Source organism: Heteronotia binoei, chromosome 11 (assembly GCF_032191835.1).
Source record: "Heteronotia binoei isolate CCM8104 ecotype False Entrance Well chromosome 11, APGP_CSIRO_Hbin_v1, whole genome shotgun sequence".
Taxonomy (NCBI): Eukaryota; Metazoa; Chordata; class Lepidosauria; order Squamata; family Gekkonidae; genus Heteronotia; species Heteronotia binoei.
The window spans coordinates 50,252,655-50,269,386 of NC_083233.1; the positions used below are offsets into that span (position 1 = coordinate 50,252,655).

General features: G+C 41.0%; 1 protein-coding gene across 4 annotated transcripts in view; it reads right to left on the minus strand.

The window, feature by feature from the left end:
• DEPDC5 (DEP domain containing 5, GATOR1 subcomplex subunit) overlaps positions 1 to 14,306 on the minus strand; it is a 69,279-nt gene extending 54,973 nt beyond the window's left edge. For all 4 annotated transcript variants that reach the window (XM_060250108.1, XM_060250105.1, XM_060250107.1 and 1 more), the window contains exons 1-14: positions 14,202 to 14,306; positions 12,015 to 12,102; positions 11,115 to 11,161; positions 10,414 to 10,499; positions 9,621 to 9,704; positions 9,101 to 9,150; positions 7,836 to 7,905; positions 5,852 to 5,930; positions 5,083 to 5,144; positions 4,002 to 4,071; positions 3,293 to 3,365; positions 2,177 to 2,280; positions 1,459 to 1,533; positions 236 to 370 (exon numbers count right to left, since the gene is read on the minus strand). In XM_060250108.1, the coding sequence (XP_060106091.1) occupies positions 236 to 370; positions 1,459 to 1,533; positions 2,177 to 2,280; positions 3,293 to 3,365; positions 4,002 to 4,071; positions 5,083 to 5,144; positions 5,852 to 5,930; positions 7,836 to 7,905; positions 9,101 to 9,150; positions 9,621 to 9,704; positions 10,414 to 10,499; positions 11,115 to 11,161; positions 12,015 to 12,102; positions 14,202 to 14,259 (1,081 nt within the window). In that variant the 5' untranslated portion in view covers positions 14,260 to 14,306. The remainder of the gene's footprint in view (positions 1 to 235; positions 371 to 1,458; positions 1,534 to 2,176; positions 2,281 to 3,292; positions 3,366 to 4,001; positions 4,072 to 5,082; positions 5,145 to 5,851; positions 5,931 to 7,835; positions 7,906 to 9,100; positions 9,151 to 9,620; positions 9,705 to 10,413; positions 10,500 to 11,114; positions 11,162 to 12,014; positions 12,103 to 14,201) is intronic.
• Between the last annotated feature and the right edge of the window lie 2,426 nt (positions 14,307 to 16,732).

The following is a 16,732-nucleotide window of genomic DNA, read 5'->3' on the forward strand; positions in this document are numbered from 1 at the left end:
TTACATGCAGTCATGCTCCTTATGTTTTTTATGGAATTCTTTCCACCCACAAGATCTTGAAGAAATCTTTACTTCTTTACTTTTGGTGGCTGGGAAAATCACTGCAACTTCTGCAAAAAGCAGATGTTGGCTGTATCCCAGTCCAACACAATGAGAGGTACAGGCAGAGAAAAAGCCAAGTCTTGCACATGTCTTAGGTTCTGATTTACACAAGATTGTCGCACAACCATCTTACCATTGTCTATCATGCGCTGTTTGGTCAAAATCATGAGGAGCCGGTCCACTTCAAAGACTGCCACTCCAGGCGTGATGACTACAGACATTTGCCCAGTTCGGTCAAAATTTCGGTTTATGTAATGTTTGTCGAACACTATTTTTAAAAATCAAAATCAAAAGAACACAGTGTTTACAAAAGCCAATTATCCTATTTTTAATGGCTGATTTTTCCCAACGAGGCCTGCCACAATTATCTGTCTGCTTAATACAATATTAACAATATAAAAGGATCTATATTATTGGTAGCTTTTCCACATTCTCATCTACCTTCTATAGGTCTAATGTCTGTTAATGGGATCATACTGGTAATGTCCCATATTCTTTTATAGGATGTTGTTATTTTTAGAGCTCTTTTTTCCCACTGAGACCTATTCCAGGTAAATACAACTGTCATCTTGCAGCCAAAGAAACATGCACTTTTCCACTTGGAATGAAGGGCTGAGAAAGGACAACTGGTATGGCAAAAACAGACTTCATTCTGCTACTTAGAATGTAAAAGAAAGAGGCAACTGGCTCACTGTATGTTTTTTTAAAAAACATTTCCTTCATATAATTGTATTCTGGATAGCCCAGGAGTTCCTCTGAAGTTTCTTGAAGACAAAACAGGTAGTGGTGGTCAGGCTTCTCTGAAAGATGCTGCATCACCACTTGGCTTTCAGTTGTGTCAATCAAAGCTCACTCAGGGCAATAGACTTGGCCACAACCATCAAATGTGCGTACCTCAAATTCTGCGCGCAATACAGAAGGTTTCATGGCAAGTGCAGTGCAACCAATATATTGGTCAGTGGAGGATTAATTCTGGGGTGATGCAAGTTCAAGTCTTCACATTATCATATGGCTTCCTGGGGGATGCGGGCTAGTCATTATCTCTAAGCCAAATCTACCCAGCAGGATTGTTATGAGGATAAAACAGAGGAGGGGAAAACCCTGAGCAAGAGGAAAATGTTATAACAAACACAGGTTTATGGGGTTCCTCAGCAGACAAATCAATACCAAAAAAAGGCTTTCTGATGGTAGGAACATTTGAAAACCACTGACACCTCTCATAAATTTGAAGTATGAGAATAATCTCAAGTCTAACTGTCTTGTAACATTTTGAGTGGGAAAGCAACACTGTAAGAGAATGCCACAAAGGGGAAACAATCTCCTATGCTGCTGTATGTCAGTTTGCCACATACTTACCGTTAAAAGAGATATTTATGGCCTCCAAATAATTTCCTTGAGCAGAGGTAGAATTATAGCCTGGAGGAAAGCCCTCTGGATGTTAATTACAAAGAAAGCGAGAGTTAACTTTAATGTTAAAAGGAAAGTGTTTTCTATTAGCATAGATCACTTCAACAAGAGATCATACATATTCCTAGACATTAAAACAAAATTTAATAAGTCACAAGAGAGCTTGAGCTGTGGCTATGTTCTCATCAGGTAGAGACAGCAGCTGCACGGGGACTCACCAGCCCCACCGGCATTCCATATTTCCCAAGTGTCAACAAACCAGGAGGTCAATTCCTGTCTGTTTTCATACAGAGATTTTAAGTGGGGGCGGGGGGGGGGACAATAATCCTGCCTTGGAAGGACTTCCAGAAGAAAGTGAGAATATCGGTTTCCTTCCAGATGACAAGTAGTACAAAACCCTCAAATTGATTCAGCAGAGCTAATGGCAGATGGGCAGCCATCTCCTTTCTGCAAGTTTTGTGCTGCCCCACGGAAATTCTAAGCATGTTGCAAACTAATCTGGCCACATATAACATTGTGCATTGCCAAACAAGCCCCTCTACTGGCACAGCTCAGAAAAAAACTGTTAAAAAGGTTTGCTGCTTGAGATCAAAAAGCTGGAGCAGTGCTAAGTAATGCCTGATTTAATTACACTTTTACAGCTTTTATAATAATAAAGCAACCTCACCTGCCTGCTCTAATCGCACCAGAACAGGATACTGAATGAAAAGTTTTTTAATGGTTACAAGCAACGATGTCCATTCCTCTCGTCTTTCATTCTGAACCACAACCCTGTAAAAATGCATAACTGGGTAACACAGAAATGAAACCAGCATAGACCTTTACAGAGAAAAGGATGAGGAGGGTCAGGCAAACTACAGCTAATACAAAAAACTGTAAGAGGCAGCCACAATTTATGTAAAAACTGCTTCAAAGATAAGGCATTTAATAAATAATCCAATTGCCAAGATTTTAAAATACAGAATATGGCAGTAGACAGAACAATCAGATGTCTGTTCTGGAATCATGTCTCTTATGTTTATAGATAGAAGCAGTTTTCTAGCCCTGATGTTTATTAAACAGATGTCGACAATGTGCCAGCATTTCTACTGAATTCAGAAACCAAAAGGGACAGAAGTAGATCTTTTTTGTGAGAATGTTTGTACTTCTTCCAGGCCTTTGTCCATTCCCTCCATACCATTCCCGGAAATACTCCAAAATTGTGCAAAATTATCAAATTTGGATCCAAAGTATATAAAATAAAACTAATTGTATTCAATTTGCATAATCCAGATTTCTTAGCACCTCTGCAGAATCACCAATCCCAGTATACTTTGAAGGATGACAGTTAATCCCTGTATAAATTTATACTGGATTTAAGGGTTACAAGTATGAGGTTTTTAATCCAGGATCCTGAGGAATAGAAAAGTGTTCATTTAAAAGTATCTTACATTCTTATCATATCCTGGCAACTATTAGGTTCTCTGCAGATTCCTGGATTCATAATTATATATGCATGAACATACGAAGCTGTCTTCTACTGAATCAGACCCTCGGTCCATTAAAGTCAGTATTGTCTACTCAAACTGGCACCAGTTTTCCAGGGTCTCAAACTGAGGTTTTTCACGCCTATTTGCCTGGACCCTTTTTAGTTGGAGATGCCAGGGATTGAACCTGGGACCTTCTGCTTACCAAGCAGATGCTCTTCCACTGAGCCACCGTCCTTCCTCTAATTTGCATAATCCCCTAATTTGCATGGGGAAGGAGTCATGAGTCCATGGAAGATAGCACACAGAAAACCTACTTGTAAAAGTCTTCATAGAATCTTCCTTCATGATCCTCCCGAATTGAGGAACGCTGGGCCTCTGGAAAGTCATCTAAAATGAACAAAATGAAGACTTAAAAGAGCTCCTGTGACTTCCAAAGCATGCAAACTTCTCTGTACAGCAAAGGATGAAGCAACCTCTCCCTTTTCAAGCTCAAAATTCCCTCAAGGTCCCTTAAATTTTTAGTAGGCAGGGATTTGGGTGTCTTGCTGGAAAACACCAATCCTTGCACTGACCCAGCAAACAGAATCGCTTCTTCACCTCCCTGCCCATCTTTCTTCATTCCAGTGCTCTCTTTCTAGAGCTTGCACTATCAATGCAAGGGAATAGAGAATATTTTGATTTCACATGGCATGCTACAATAAAAGGAAGAGCAAGGAGGAAAAACTGTTATGTGTGTCAATTGGGTGCCTGAAAGGAAGGCTTCTCTGGGGAAGTCTGGTATCATCAAGTATTGATTGGAAGAAGAATGCTAATTTCTTGTCTTTCCTTTCTCATCTACTACTGATTAAACTGCATGAAATCTAAGAGAACTGTCTTCCCCAAGTGACACAGAATGAGAGCAAGAGATATGATATTAAGCCCATGAAAAGCTCAATATGGTAGATAAATTAAGCACAATATCCTGGGGGGGGAGAAAGAGGGCCACCTACAAGCAGGAGCAATGTTTGAATTATGGCTACTTACTTATGGACTTGGCATCATAGAATGTTCTAGAAAAGAGAACTACTGTCACTTCATGGCTGCAGTTCTTCTCCTGCCCAACAGGAATGAAAGCTGATGAGTCAGAGAATATTGAGCAGCACTATGCCAACCTTCATATACAGCAGGTGTGCCCACATGCACACACACAACATTCCATTAACACACCTGGCTGTTTCCATTTAATGAACTCTTTACTGTCATTGAAAACAACAGAAACAGGAACTTACACTCAGCTTTAGATGAGGGCAATGGTCACTCTGCAATACTTTATTAATGAGAACATTACCAGCGAGGGCTTTCCCCAACTTTACTATGGCAACGCTGGGCAAAGTACTCAAAATTATTTCTCTTCTAGGATGCTGAATTTTAGGATACTTTCAAGACTTCAATGAGAAAAGGTGGGTGGAGATGAACTCTTGTGAGTGCAGAACATAAATGCATAACCCCTACAGAACAACCCTACATAGTTGTGGTCAAGTCTCACAACTAGTCAGGGAAACACATCCTGTCCCTTTAACAGAGGCTTAATGTGTCAAAATGGCAGCTGAAACATCACCTGGTATTTGCTGCAGATCAAGCTGATATTCAAGGGGGCAACTAAAGGGACCACTTTGAAAGTTCAAAATCCTAGTTGCAGGTGACACTGCAGCTGTCAAGAAACAAGCACGAACAAGCAATCTCTCTCTTAAGTAGGAATTGCCCAGTCTTGCAACTGTCAATATAGGACTAGATACCATTTTACTATCTATCTTAATGTTCCAACATATTCTTAAAACTAACTCTTTATTGGGATATCACATATAGTCATGCTCCTTATGATTTTGTTGGGCTACAACAAACTGTAATCTTAAAGCATCCCGATATCTCCTATGCATTTTCTCTGAATCCTGCTGTCCTGGACTAACTCCCAAATTGTTATGTTTACTTGAGAAAGCTTGGACAGCTGTTTGGAAGAGTGGTGTGAGTAAGAAGGCTCAATGATAAGGCATATTCTGCACAAAACATCACACAAGATACCCATACAAAGAAGTGGCATGCTGTTCATTCAGTTGCACAAAGTTACCTTCCACTTGGTGAAGAGATCAGCAAGGAAGCCATTCACTGCTTTCTCAAAGTAAAGGTCCCCTGCAAAGGAAGGAGTAGCAAAGAGGGACAAAATGGGATTTCTGTTGCAGGAAGCCTCATGACCTGTTGCTAACCTTCCAGGTCTGTTCCACAGGGAATGGCCCATAGCTCAACAGGACAGTATTTAAGTTGCAGGCCGACAAGCAAGATCAGCACACAGAGGAGTTACGAGCCCAGAAAATTGCTAAAAACAGGAAAAATGATAGGATTCCCCTTACAGGTACACTTATGTACAAGCAATGAAGTTATTTTTACTACCTTTCTGAAGATCACTTAAGGTGTTTAACAATCTCCTCCCCATGATTAGCAACCCCCCCCCCCTTTCTTCTACATCAGTGATATCTAGTGGATGGGAAGTAAAATGTAGCTCTTTGACACATCACCTCTGGCTCTTCTGAGCACTGTTCCCCACCTGTCCTATGTTTCATGAAAATGGGCAATGCCATTCCGCAGTGGGGCTTGTAATCAGCAGGTGGTTTCCATCAGAGAACAACCACCACAAGAGCTGCCCGTATCCCTGGGATGCAGGCCTCATACTTCAAATGGAAGTAAACACGGCTGTTTGGTTGATAGTAGCTGCAAATATGGTTCTATGCAAGCTGCAGACCGAATACCGCTGCTCTAGATTAGGGTTGGGTTGCTTTACTGATCCTGCAAGACAATGCTAAAAAAAGAACAATCATGGGCAGCTGTTCTCTTATTCGTACCATAGATGTCAAAATCCCACATTTCAGAGCTCATCTGAATCAAGATGTAAACCATGGCAGAGGTTGAACGAAATACCACCTGCAAAACAAAAACACACCATTCCAAGCTGGAAGGCAGGAACTGGAGGGGTCAAATCCCAGTATTATTTATTTCATTGGATTTGTAACCTGCTCTCCCAGAACCAGCTCACAGAGAGTAACATCAGTTTATGAAATATATAGCAATTCTAAAATGTTAGGGACTATAGTAAATACACTAAAATTTATATTAATTATGATAAATACAATAAGATCCATAAAATATTTCCACTATGCAGCTAAAAGATGGTGTTCCTCTGCAGGAGCAATATATAACTGTCTGATGAGAAGGAAAGGGGGAAAGCAGAAAGGAGAAGCAGGGGGAGACTAATAATAGATGAAACCCATCAGAGAGGAGCCTGTCACTGCCCTCAACCACAGACCCAGAGGAACAACTCTATTTTACAGGCCCTGCAGAATTGTTAACAAGCCCCACAGGGCCCTTATTTCTCCTGGAAGAGTGTTCTGCCAGGCTGGTTGAGGACAGCTGGATGTTATTTGGGTCAGGGACCACCAGCAGATTTTGATCACTAGAGCGTAACTCTCTTTGGGGGACATACCAGGAAAGCTATTAGCTAATTAAGATATCATCAGCTGTTTCAGGATTGTTGTTCTGAATCACACATCCTTGTTCACACAGAAAAGAGAGCCTTAGGAGGATACTTCAGCTAACTATGGTTACTGCTTGCTAGCAATGAATCCATTGCCAGCATGCACAGCTACCTTTCTGGGCCTAAATAACAACCGGTCAACATTTAAACTGGTGATGTGAAAAGTGTCAGGCAACTATTCATCCTTCATGCTATTGCCCAGCTCAGGCAGTAGGAGAACATGGCTGGGAGACCAGGCACCTCCTTGAATCAGTAGGCCATAGCAGGACAACCTGAACCCTCTAAAACTTTTCTGATCAGGCTCAACTGTTTTTCTCTATTCTCAGGGCCTCTACTGTTGTTAACTATAGACCACCACCCCTCCCCTTCAGCTGCACAGGATCTGGCTCTGACACAACTGTAGTATTGCTTACATGAAGAATGACTGCCTATACTTAGTACAGTCTAGAAGGGCAGCAAATCAAGAAATGGCTTGAAATTAATCTTGCTACATGTCTTCATAGAATATTTAATAGCCAATACTATGAAGTAGGCTAGAATGAGGGAAAAGTGTCCTGACGAAGCTACCCAGGACTGGGCAGTACAGATGCCAAGACATAGCCTGGCACCCTCTTGAGCTTGGGAGATAGGGCAAGGCACAGAAACGATATTGCAAAATGTGTTACTGTCACTTCTGAAAGAAACCTCAGTTGTGATGTCAATACTTCTGACAAAATCCTGGGGAGTTTTGGAGGAAGTCAAGAGCATTACCTGATACATTGACATCTCAGCCACAGTTTCACCTAGAGGTAATGGTGGTATGTTGTGCAATATCTTTTCTATCCATTTAAATTTTGCCCACTAGTTAAGCAAAGGCAAGTGCGATGGCCCATCTGCTCGGAGGATGCCTGCCCAAGAAGGCAAATGACAGACCTACTGGGCAGAGATCTGAACTTGAGATTCTTATATCCAAATCTAGTGCTTTCCAAGCTACAATTTGGAAAATCCAAGCATTCTCCAAAAGTCTACTGAGGGCTCCTCAATAAGATCAGTACTGGCAGACAAACTTCTTTTGAGGGCTTTCTTCTCCTGCCAACACTCAGGTCCAGCAGGGAACTGGTGAGACACAACAGACCTTGTTAGCATTCCTTGTGAACTGAGCATGCTCCCAACAACACCCCTCTATCCCCAGAATCCTCTGCTATATGCAGATGTTTCATAGCAAGAAGTGGACCAGGAGAGGGATCCCTGCTGTAGCTCTTAATGGATAGCAAAGGCCAAAAATCAGATTTTGAAAATGAGAGAAGTTTTCTTACCCGTGTATCCTCAGTGATGTAGCCACATGTGACCTTCTCACTTTTAACCCACAGTTCGCCTGCCTGAGCCCTAGGAATGACACCAAGGAAAATAATTTGACACACACACAAGGGTGAGTTATTTAGGCTAGACCTAGAGACTAGAGTTCTGCTGGGAGGCTTGGAGAACAATCCAAACAGACCTGAGATGTGCCAAAGTACATTTTTGGTGGGAAGGGGAGAATGCTTTTTAGTATACCTCAAGCCCTCTCTCAAATGCATCTTTAAAGACCAATCCTAAATAGAGTTACTAATTTTTAATGGATCATCATTTTTCTTTAAAAATCCAGGACTTCAATGCATCAATTATACATAATTTTATATTTTAAAATGAAAGCTACTTGAAGGATCTTTTGGTCAAAAAGCAAAATAGATATCTAATAAACAAATCCATATATTAAAGGTAAATTGATACATGTATTATCTAAATTACTGGTTTGCAAAAAATAATCTCAATATTATGAATGTTAAAAATTGGGGCAATGTTTAAAAATCCGCCGAGCCATTTTACCTTGGTGTTATAATGGTATAACAGTGAGACAGCGTTTTGCCTCAGCTTTATGGATGTTCTTGTTTAACATTTTCATTTTAACACCAAATTGCAGTAAGAGGCAAAACAGCTTCCATAAATAAACAAATGTGCTTAACCTGGCAATTCATAGGAGTTAATCATACTTCCTCTATGGTCCTAGACCAGTGTCACACAGTCTGAGGCTCTCTGAAATGCCACTTGTGGCTCTACTCAACAGTTCCCCTATGTTGCACCTGCCCCATGGTTCAGGAAGGAAGGCAAGGTCCCTGACTGATGGGGCCTGTGACTGGTAGTTAGTTCCCACCTTGAAATGGCCACCAGCAGAGGAACTGGTAAACTGTGAGCCCCCCTTTGGCCCAGGCCTTACACCAGGGATGGAAATGTGGTTCTTTCAGTTCAGAGTAACTGCAAATATGGCTCTGCATGAGCTGTGGAGTGAGCACCACTGCCCTATGAAGCACTCCCTAGACCCTGTTCTACCTCAGGCTGCCAGCGAACCTCTCAGTAGACTCTGGATTATGACCTCAGACTCTCCATTAAATGACACTTTAAAGGAAAGCTCTCTTTCATCCATTCCTTTAGCAGAGGGACAACTCTGGACAGCTAACTACTGGTAAGGTTAGTCACAAATATGGTCATTTGTGTGATCATATGAACTTAACATCAAAAAAAGACATTGTGGTTGGATACTTACCGGATACCTGCAAATTCCACTTTCTGAGTAACGTAAGCACATGTACCAACCTATAGAATATTCCGTTTAAAAAACACAAAGAGAGAACAATTAACACTCAAGGCAGTGAGAATCCGCAAGGTACAGACTGGACCTCCTGGCTCCAGCCTGAGCAGTTCAGATAAAGAAAGAAATTTTCTATCTTCATGGCTAACCTTGGAAAAACTAACCATTTTTGTGGAAGGCCCAGAAACCAGAGCTTCCAAGAAGCAGGTCCCAAACATAATCTAGCATGGCTCCTTCTCCCAGCCCCATGCCATCTACATGTGTCAGTTAATCCAGTTCCCTCTTTTTTTAGCATTTCAAAACCTAAATAGAAACATCCCCAATGCAACATGAACCTACATACACTTTTCTGATAATGCATTCTAATATCAAAATCTGTTTCTTCAATGTTAAGATTTCCTGCAGAGAGCTGTAAGAAACGCCCTGCTGTCCAATAGCAAGAACAAATAAGGACCATTAGAAGCAATGCACTCACCAAGCTCTTTTTTAGCCGCCACATATCCCCACGCCCAATGTATTGATCCTTGAATGTCAGCTCCACTAAATCAAGGGTCACATCCTAGCAAACAAGGTGGAAAAGTTCAGAGTGTTTGCCTCTATGCAGAAAATTCTTATATCTGGGTTTTGCAGAGGCCATCAATGCACACTCAAAGCATCCATCAGCAACTTCTATTGTGTCCTTCTTATCCATCTACATTTAAATTTATTTTCAGAAACAAGCTTAGAGATTTAAAAAAGTATGCAAGTAAAATTCTCATTTTAATCTTACCAAAAATGTTGTTTATTTCAGTTTAGAATCACTTGCCTGTTCCCTTAAATGCTATTTTTAAAGGGTTTTCCCATTAAAGGTTTTTCAGCCATTTCTACACTGAAGGAGATTTTGCTAGTTTCTACGATGTAGCTAAATAATCTTTACTGCAAGTAAAAAATAAAGAGCTATCAGAAAAAAATGAGCATTCCCTCCTTTGACCCACCTGTCTATGCCTTACGTCACAGCTCTTACCCTAGGAAAAGCCAAATATGTGGTATGCAACTCAAGACGCAATCCTAAGCTGGTCTACTCAAAGTAAGTCCCATTTTCTTCAATAGGCTTTGCTACCAAGAAAGCATCCATAGGATTGCATCCTTAAATCAGTATAATTGCTAGCCTAAAGCTGAAAGAATTTCCGCAAACATCCTCACAACACTAACAAATTTGACAGGAAGAATTTTTTTTTCTCATCTTAGCAGTGGGCCCCAATGAACAGTCCTCCAGCTGCCATAAATACCTTTGGATCAACAACGTTCACATGCACATCCTGGTAGGGTCGCAATCGGAACACCTGAGCAACGGTCTGATCAACACTTATAGTTTCTGTGAAAGGGGGGAAATATAAGCTAATAAGGAAAGTGATCATTTTAAATAGAGACTGTGATGGTTCACTGGCAAAGTCCCAGGCAAAACTATTGATCCAGATAGGTTACCATGGCTATAATGTAGCTAATATTATTAACTAACAGACCAATTGTATTTATTAACTACCTCGCTACTGTAAAAGACTCAAAGTGGTACAGAACAGAAAAAGAAGAAATGAAAAGTTATCAATTTAAAATAAGCCACAATAAACCATATTGCAATGTCTAAACTTAGTGGTAGAATACATGCTTTAATGTATGAGGCTCAAGGCTGAAGATCAGTACATGTCATTACTCACATGGTCATAAATAAACATATAATATTTCATCTATATTTCAGTGCACGCAGCGCTTAACAAATACTGGACTGAATATATCTAACATGAAAGCATTCAACTGAACAACTTAGGTGAAAAAAAAGCACAGGGAAGATCTGTACATGAGAAGACTCATTAGCCATGAGTCTGATTAAGCAATGATTATAAGCTAGAGTATATCAAATTGGTTACTGCTCTTGATCTCATCATCCCTGCTACAGACCCATAAGTTATGAAAGCCAACAGGAGGCTCCTACCTTTCTGTAAATCTTCCTTTAGAGACTTGACTTGCAAAAGCAGAGGGCTGGAATGATGTAGAGGAAAGAGTACAATAGTCACATCAATCAAGCTCCCATGGCATACTATAATAAGTATTTTTTTAAATCACAGAAAGTGCTAAAAAATGATAAGAAGTCCAAGAAAAGTGTTAAAGTGGTCTTTTCCCTCTGAAAGGGTCACATATATATATAAATGTCTTTCAAAAACTACACTGTGTGACAACAAGTTACATGGTGGGGGGAACCAAAATCAGTAAGCAGCAACTATGTTAGAAGCAGGGTAATATTCCAGCCTATCACCTTTTCTTCTGGTGACCCTAAACGAGAGGCAGCACATTCCAACACCACACAGCATAATGTGACACTCATGGATTTTTCTCCCCTCCCATGCCCTGTCCTTCAAGCAGAAACCTGCAGTTCCTTAGTGAAACAGGCCATGCTTTCAAAGTTCTGCCCTCTAGCTGGCTCTCAGGATTTGGAGATATGGTCAAATCCTGTGTGAGGCTAGAGTGTCAAATGGAAGAGTGCCCAGCTTCTCCGGGAGGTTACAAAGAATATCATCACTGCATGTAGTGGCCCCTTTATAGTCCAGCTGACCGACCCAAAGCAAACGTGGCCAATGACCCTCGAGCAGCAAGCTGTTTCTCTGCCTTTTCTTAAAAGCCAAAAGCAAGTATATCAGCCTGCCCGATTTTGTTCTAGTTTCCTGTAATGTCACTAGGACACACCAGGGAGACAAGATGATAACAGAGAGGATCTGTGACAATCTTTATCAAAATACATATCAGAATTTTCAAACTCGGAACCAAAGATATTTTTATTATGCACGTGGTTTGAAAAGGCCTGAAGAGACATTAGTCACAGGATAATTGGATTCACCTGTATTCATCGTTGGGGTGTGCAATTTCCACAATATCTCCCAACTTGATTTGAAGGAACACTTTGGGATTAACCACAAGCTCATCATCTGAAAAAAAAAATCTGTATCAGTGGGAGAAATATTTACATGGAGAATCAAAACTGTGTGCATTACCTTGTCTTTTAGAGTAATTCTCAAGACACCTTTTGTTTCAACAAAAAGAAAAAATTCTATCTTGGCTATTACAAAGATATATACCTTTAAATACTTGGAAGTTGCCATTAAAGGTTCAGAAACCAGAAAGGGTTTGGAAGTACCTCTTTATCAAGCAGAGAACATAAATAAAATAAATTATCATCCAGCACAGCAGCTGAGAGAGAGCGTCACAAAAAGCTCCTGGTTCAAATTTTGTTTCAGTCTTGAACTCAGAAGACTAGCTACCACCTGTCAGCCTTAGTCCCTTTCACATCCAGTGTATAGGGATATTACAGCCCTATCTTGCAGAGCTGATACAAGGATGACAAAAATAGTATGGGGAAAACTCTGAATGTTTGATATGCGAATGAAGCAATTTCTTCTTCTTCAGCTGGCATTCTCAGGAATTGCACAAGGCTGCACAAAAGTACCTCATGGACTATATACAGCTTATACACATATGAGCTGAGTTTTCTTCTACCACAGCTGTAACTGTTTTTTCTACACTACTCTATAATGCATGATAATTCTACTCTATAGAATTAAGCCAACTCTATAGAATTCTATAACTCTATAGAATTCCACCCTTGTGGAATTTTATATTGTCCTCAACAAAGAACAGTTTTAAAAGTTCTAAGGAGATGCAGAACTCCCATTTCTACACAATTATGTCATACCATCAGTTCCTCCTTTCAAAAATTCAAGGCTTCTCTTCGTTACTGACTGGTGAAAATTCACTGTGCATTCATAGTTATGAGATTTCAAGGTCCCTTTTTAAATTGAAGGGTAAAATCGGTTTATATTAAAAGTGTCAAGACAGAGATGCTGTTAATTGAGGCTTTGGTTGATCTGGAAAGTCAAGTTTTGCACAATATTGTATTCCCTCACAAAATCACCTTCATGTTTGGGCTTTGCTCCTCTATGTCCTGGTAATGGTTGTGTCCAGAAGAGCAGGCTGGTATACCAACTCCAATAATTTCTAGAGAAAGCTCACCTGGCCATATTTGCCCATGCCCTGATGACTTTCATACTGAATCACACTTATGTGGTCTATACAGACCTGATTCTGAAAAGTTATCAAAAATTTCAAATGCAGCTGGAGTTACTTATGGCTGACTAGCCTCCAACTTGTTAAAAGATCTAATTCAAAGTTCTGGGTAAAACCTTAAAAGTCCTCCAAAGTTTGGGGCTGGAGTATCTCAGCCTTCTTCAATATGAAGGTACCAGCATATGCAGGTCAGCTAGAGGACCCCATGTGACCTTGGCTGGCACATGTGAAAAAGCCTTCTTGGTGGTGGTACTAAGACTCTAGAATTGTTTCTCCCAGATATCTGTCTCCTTCCTCTTAAGTTTTTAGAAAGCTTGTTAAAACCATTCTCTTTCAGCAGGTATTCACATTGACCTGATATAATGGTGACTGCTCAGCTTTTCATTCTACTTGTATTCTGTCTTTTGTTATTGGATCCTGATTGGTTAATAAATGGTTGTGATTTTACCAGTACTTGGCTTAGCTGTATGAGATTTTAGTATTTCATTGTTTTTACTGTCTGTTTTGTATTATTGTGAGACATCTTTGTAGTTTTTACTGAAAAAGTGGCACATACATCTTTATAAACAGCAAACAAATTATGCTAGATCAGGAAGTCTTCAATACTGGCACCGCATATATGGGGAGAAGGGAAACAGCACAAGACCCTGAGGATTTCAGGCTTGTTCTCATAATAAATGACTTGAGGCTTTTTATGTCTGAATGCAACGAAAAGAAAAGTTTGGCACACCAAAGCTGAGTTGTAAGCTAGCACATGTGAGAGGCTGTAGAATGATTATTTTCATGTCTAAAAAGTTAAGCCAAACTTTTAAATTTACAGCTTTAATACTTTCTGATTCAAACATAACTTTGTAAAAGCCTCAACCTTTTTCTTAAACCTAAAGAATTTTGATCCTAAAATTACAACAGCAGATTTCTAATACCAATAGCCACCTTGGGCAAATCCATCTCCATAGCTACTGACCGCTATTTCCAAAGCCCTTCTTATGTATTACAAGCTTGTAGACTTTGTTGGTTCTCATCTTGAATCTTCTTATCAGCTTCTAGAAACCAGATGAATAGCCAACATGTTTTTCTTCTGCTGTAGGCAAGAAAGGCAAGGGGGGAAAAAGAGGTTTTTACAGTTTCAACACATTTTCCATTCAGCGTTATAGTGTGGGAAAGCCCAGTCTCTCAAAGTCATGGAATCATAGAGCTGGAAGGGATCTCCAGAGTCATCTAGTCCAACCCCATGCACAATGCAGGAAATTCACAAATACCTCTCCCCACACACACATGCCAGCTCCATGCTCAGAAGATGGCAACCCCCACAAAAAAGTTAGCACTGATGCAACCTTCCTGCCCTCCCTCTCATGATCTACCTAAGTTCACAGAATCTGTCAGATGGCCATCTAGCATTGCTATCAGATGGCCATCTAGCCTCTGTTTGAAACCTCCAGAGAAGAAGAGCCCACATGTCATGTGTCTTGTTTCAGACATATATATTATATATCCAATAATAACATTCTACCTTTAATTTTCATCCCTTGAAACTGGATAGGTGAGGATTTTGACTGGTGCAGCTTAATGGGTAGGGAAAAGGAACCTTTTCTCCCAAGCGTTCTTTTCTGGCACTCTTCCAACCAGACAATATTTAGCTAATGCTTTAGACATTTTTACTATCTGTTTTGACAGCCAGTGTGATATAGTGGTTCCTGTGTCAAAGAAAGATTTGGGAAGACCCATTTTCAAAAGCACTCTGCCATGAAGCTCACTGCAGTCCATGCTCCCTCAGCTTCCCATGATTGTTGTGCGGATATAATGCAAAAAGATCAACATGTATGTTGAGCTGAATTCCTTGAAGGAAAAGCAAGATAAAAAATACTATTATTTAGGACATATTTACGTTACCTCTTCAGAGTCCTGTTCAATGTGGCTTACAATTAAAACCACATCAAAGTACAAAAAATGAACCATTAGACAAAAGCAGAGGGAAGCTATCTATAAAACAGAAGCAGACAAGTAAATGGAGTCGAGTCCGTGTGATGTTGTATTAGGCATGGATTAGGTCACTTTGGGTTTAAATTTCTGTTATGTCATAAAGTTAACCAACTTTCTCAGCTGTTTGGGGGTGGAGGGAGAATTCTTCATATAGCTACCAACTTATAGGAGGCAGGGGACAAGCCTAAGACCCGATAACAAATATTTGCTGTCCCTTCGCACTCACGCTCACAGTGATGCAAGTCGGCACTCATTCCCCGCCTCCCCTATTTCTTATAATCGGACAGCTCATAGCATAGCCTGTTAACAAATGGCCTCCCCATGGTCCTAACGACAGCTTGCAGAGCGCCAGGAGACCACAAGGAGGAAAGCACGGAGGAGGTAATGAAGGGACTTCAAGTTGGCTGATGAGAGCTCAACGGACAGAGAAAAAAAAATCAAAATCCGACGTGGGGGAGGGACACACTGCGCCGCTGTCCAACGACAAGGAAAAGGCACTCTGAGCATCCGCAGAGGCACTCTCACCTCATCTAGGCAAAGTGCACCTCTCCTACTTGCCGCGAACCTGCTTCCATAGAATCACATTCAGGCACGCCTCATTAGTTGACTTCCTCATCCGGGCCTCGCCGTCGGAAACCCAGGCGCGTCGCTCAGTCATGTGCCCGCCCACCCCGTCGCCATGGAAACTAAGGCCGAAGCGAGCTTTCCAGGACCAGCGCGGTGTTTTTGCCGGCGCAAGGAGCTCGGTTGAACGCAACGCGTAGCGACTTCGGCTGAGCTCAAAGGGAGCTCAGGAAAGGACCCTGTTCAGCTCCTCATTCAGCCAGTAAGCTGACTGACCCAGTCTCTTAGCATCGCCGGTCTGTTGCCAGGATAAATAAAAAGAGAGCTACAGTATACGAATTAGAGAAAATGTGAAGGTTTTACTTTTCCAGGCTTGTGTTAGTGGGGTTTTCCCCTCCTTCTTTTCTGTATTGAACTTTTATCCCACTCTTCCTTCAGATAGGAGAGGGTGGCCTTCATAGTTCTTCTCCATCATTTCCACAACAACCTTATGAGGTAGGTAAGGTTGAAGGTGACTAGCCCAAAACCATTCATCTCAGTGTGTGTGTTAAGTGCTGTCAAGTTGCTTCCAATTGATGGCAGCCTTATGAATTAATGACCTCCAAAATATCAAGCATTTGAGCAGAGGTCTCCCAAGTCATAACACAGTAATTTGCTATGGCCAGTTTGGGTCCCACCTGTTGGAAAAGACAATGTCTGGTGTACAAAGAAGAGAAGAAGACCCTGCAGGGGGCAGCAAGATGACAATTAGATAGGATAATGAGTGTCATTCCTTGTCTGTCTCCAGACTGCTGCTTTGGGGGCAATTTCCCTTCTTCTCAGAAGTACCACACTCAGTGTTACTCTCTCTCTCAGCTGGAGATGTAGTTACTTAGGAAGTCTATCTCTCATGCGCTTCTTTCCTATCAAGTATGTTAATTCTTAAATAAACCTTTAGCTACTATTCAATCA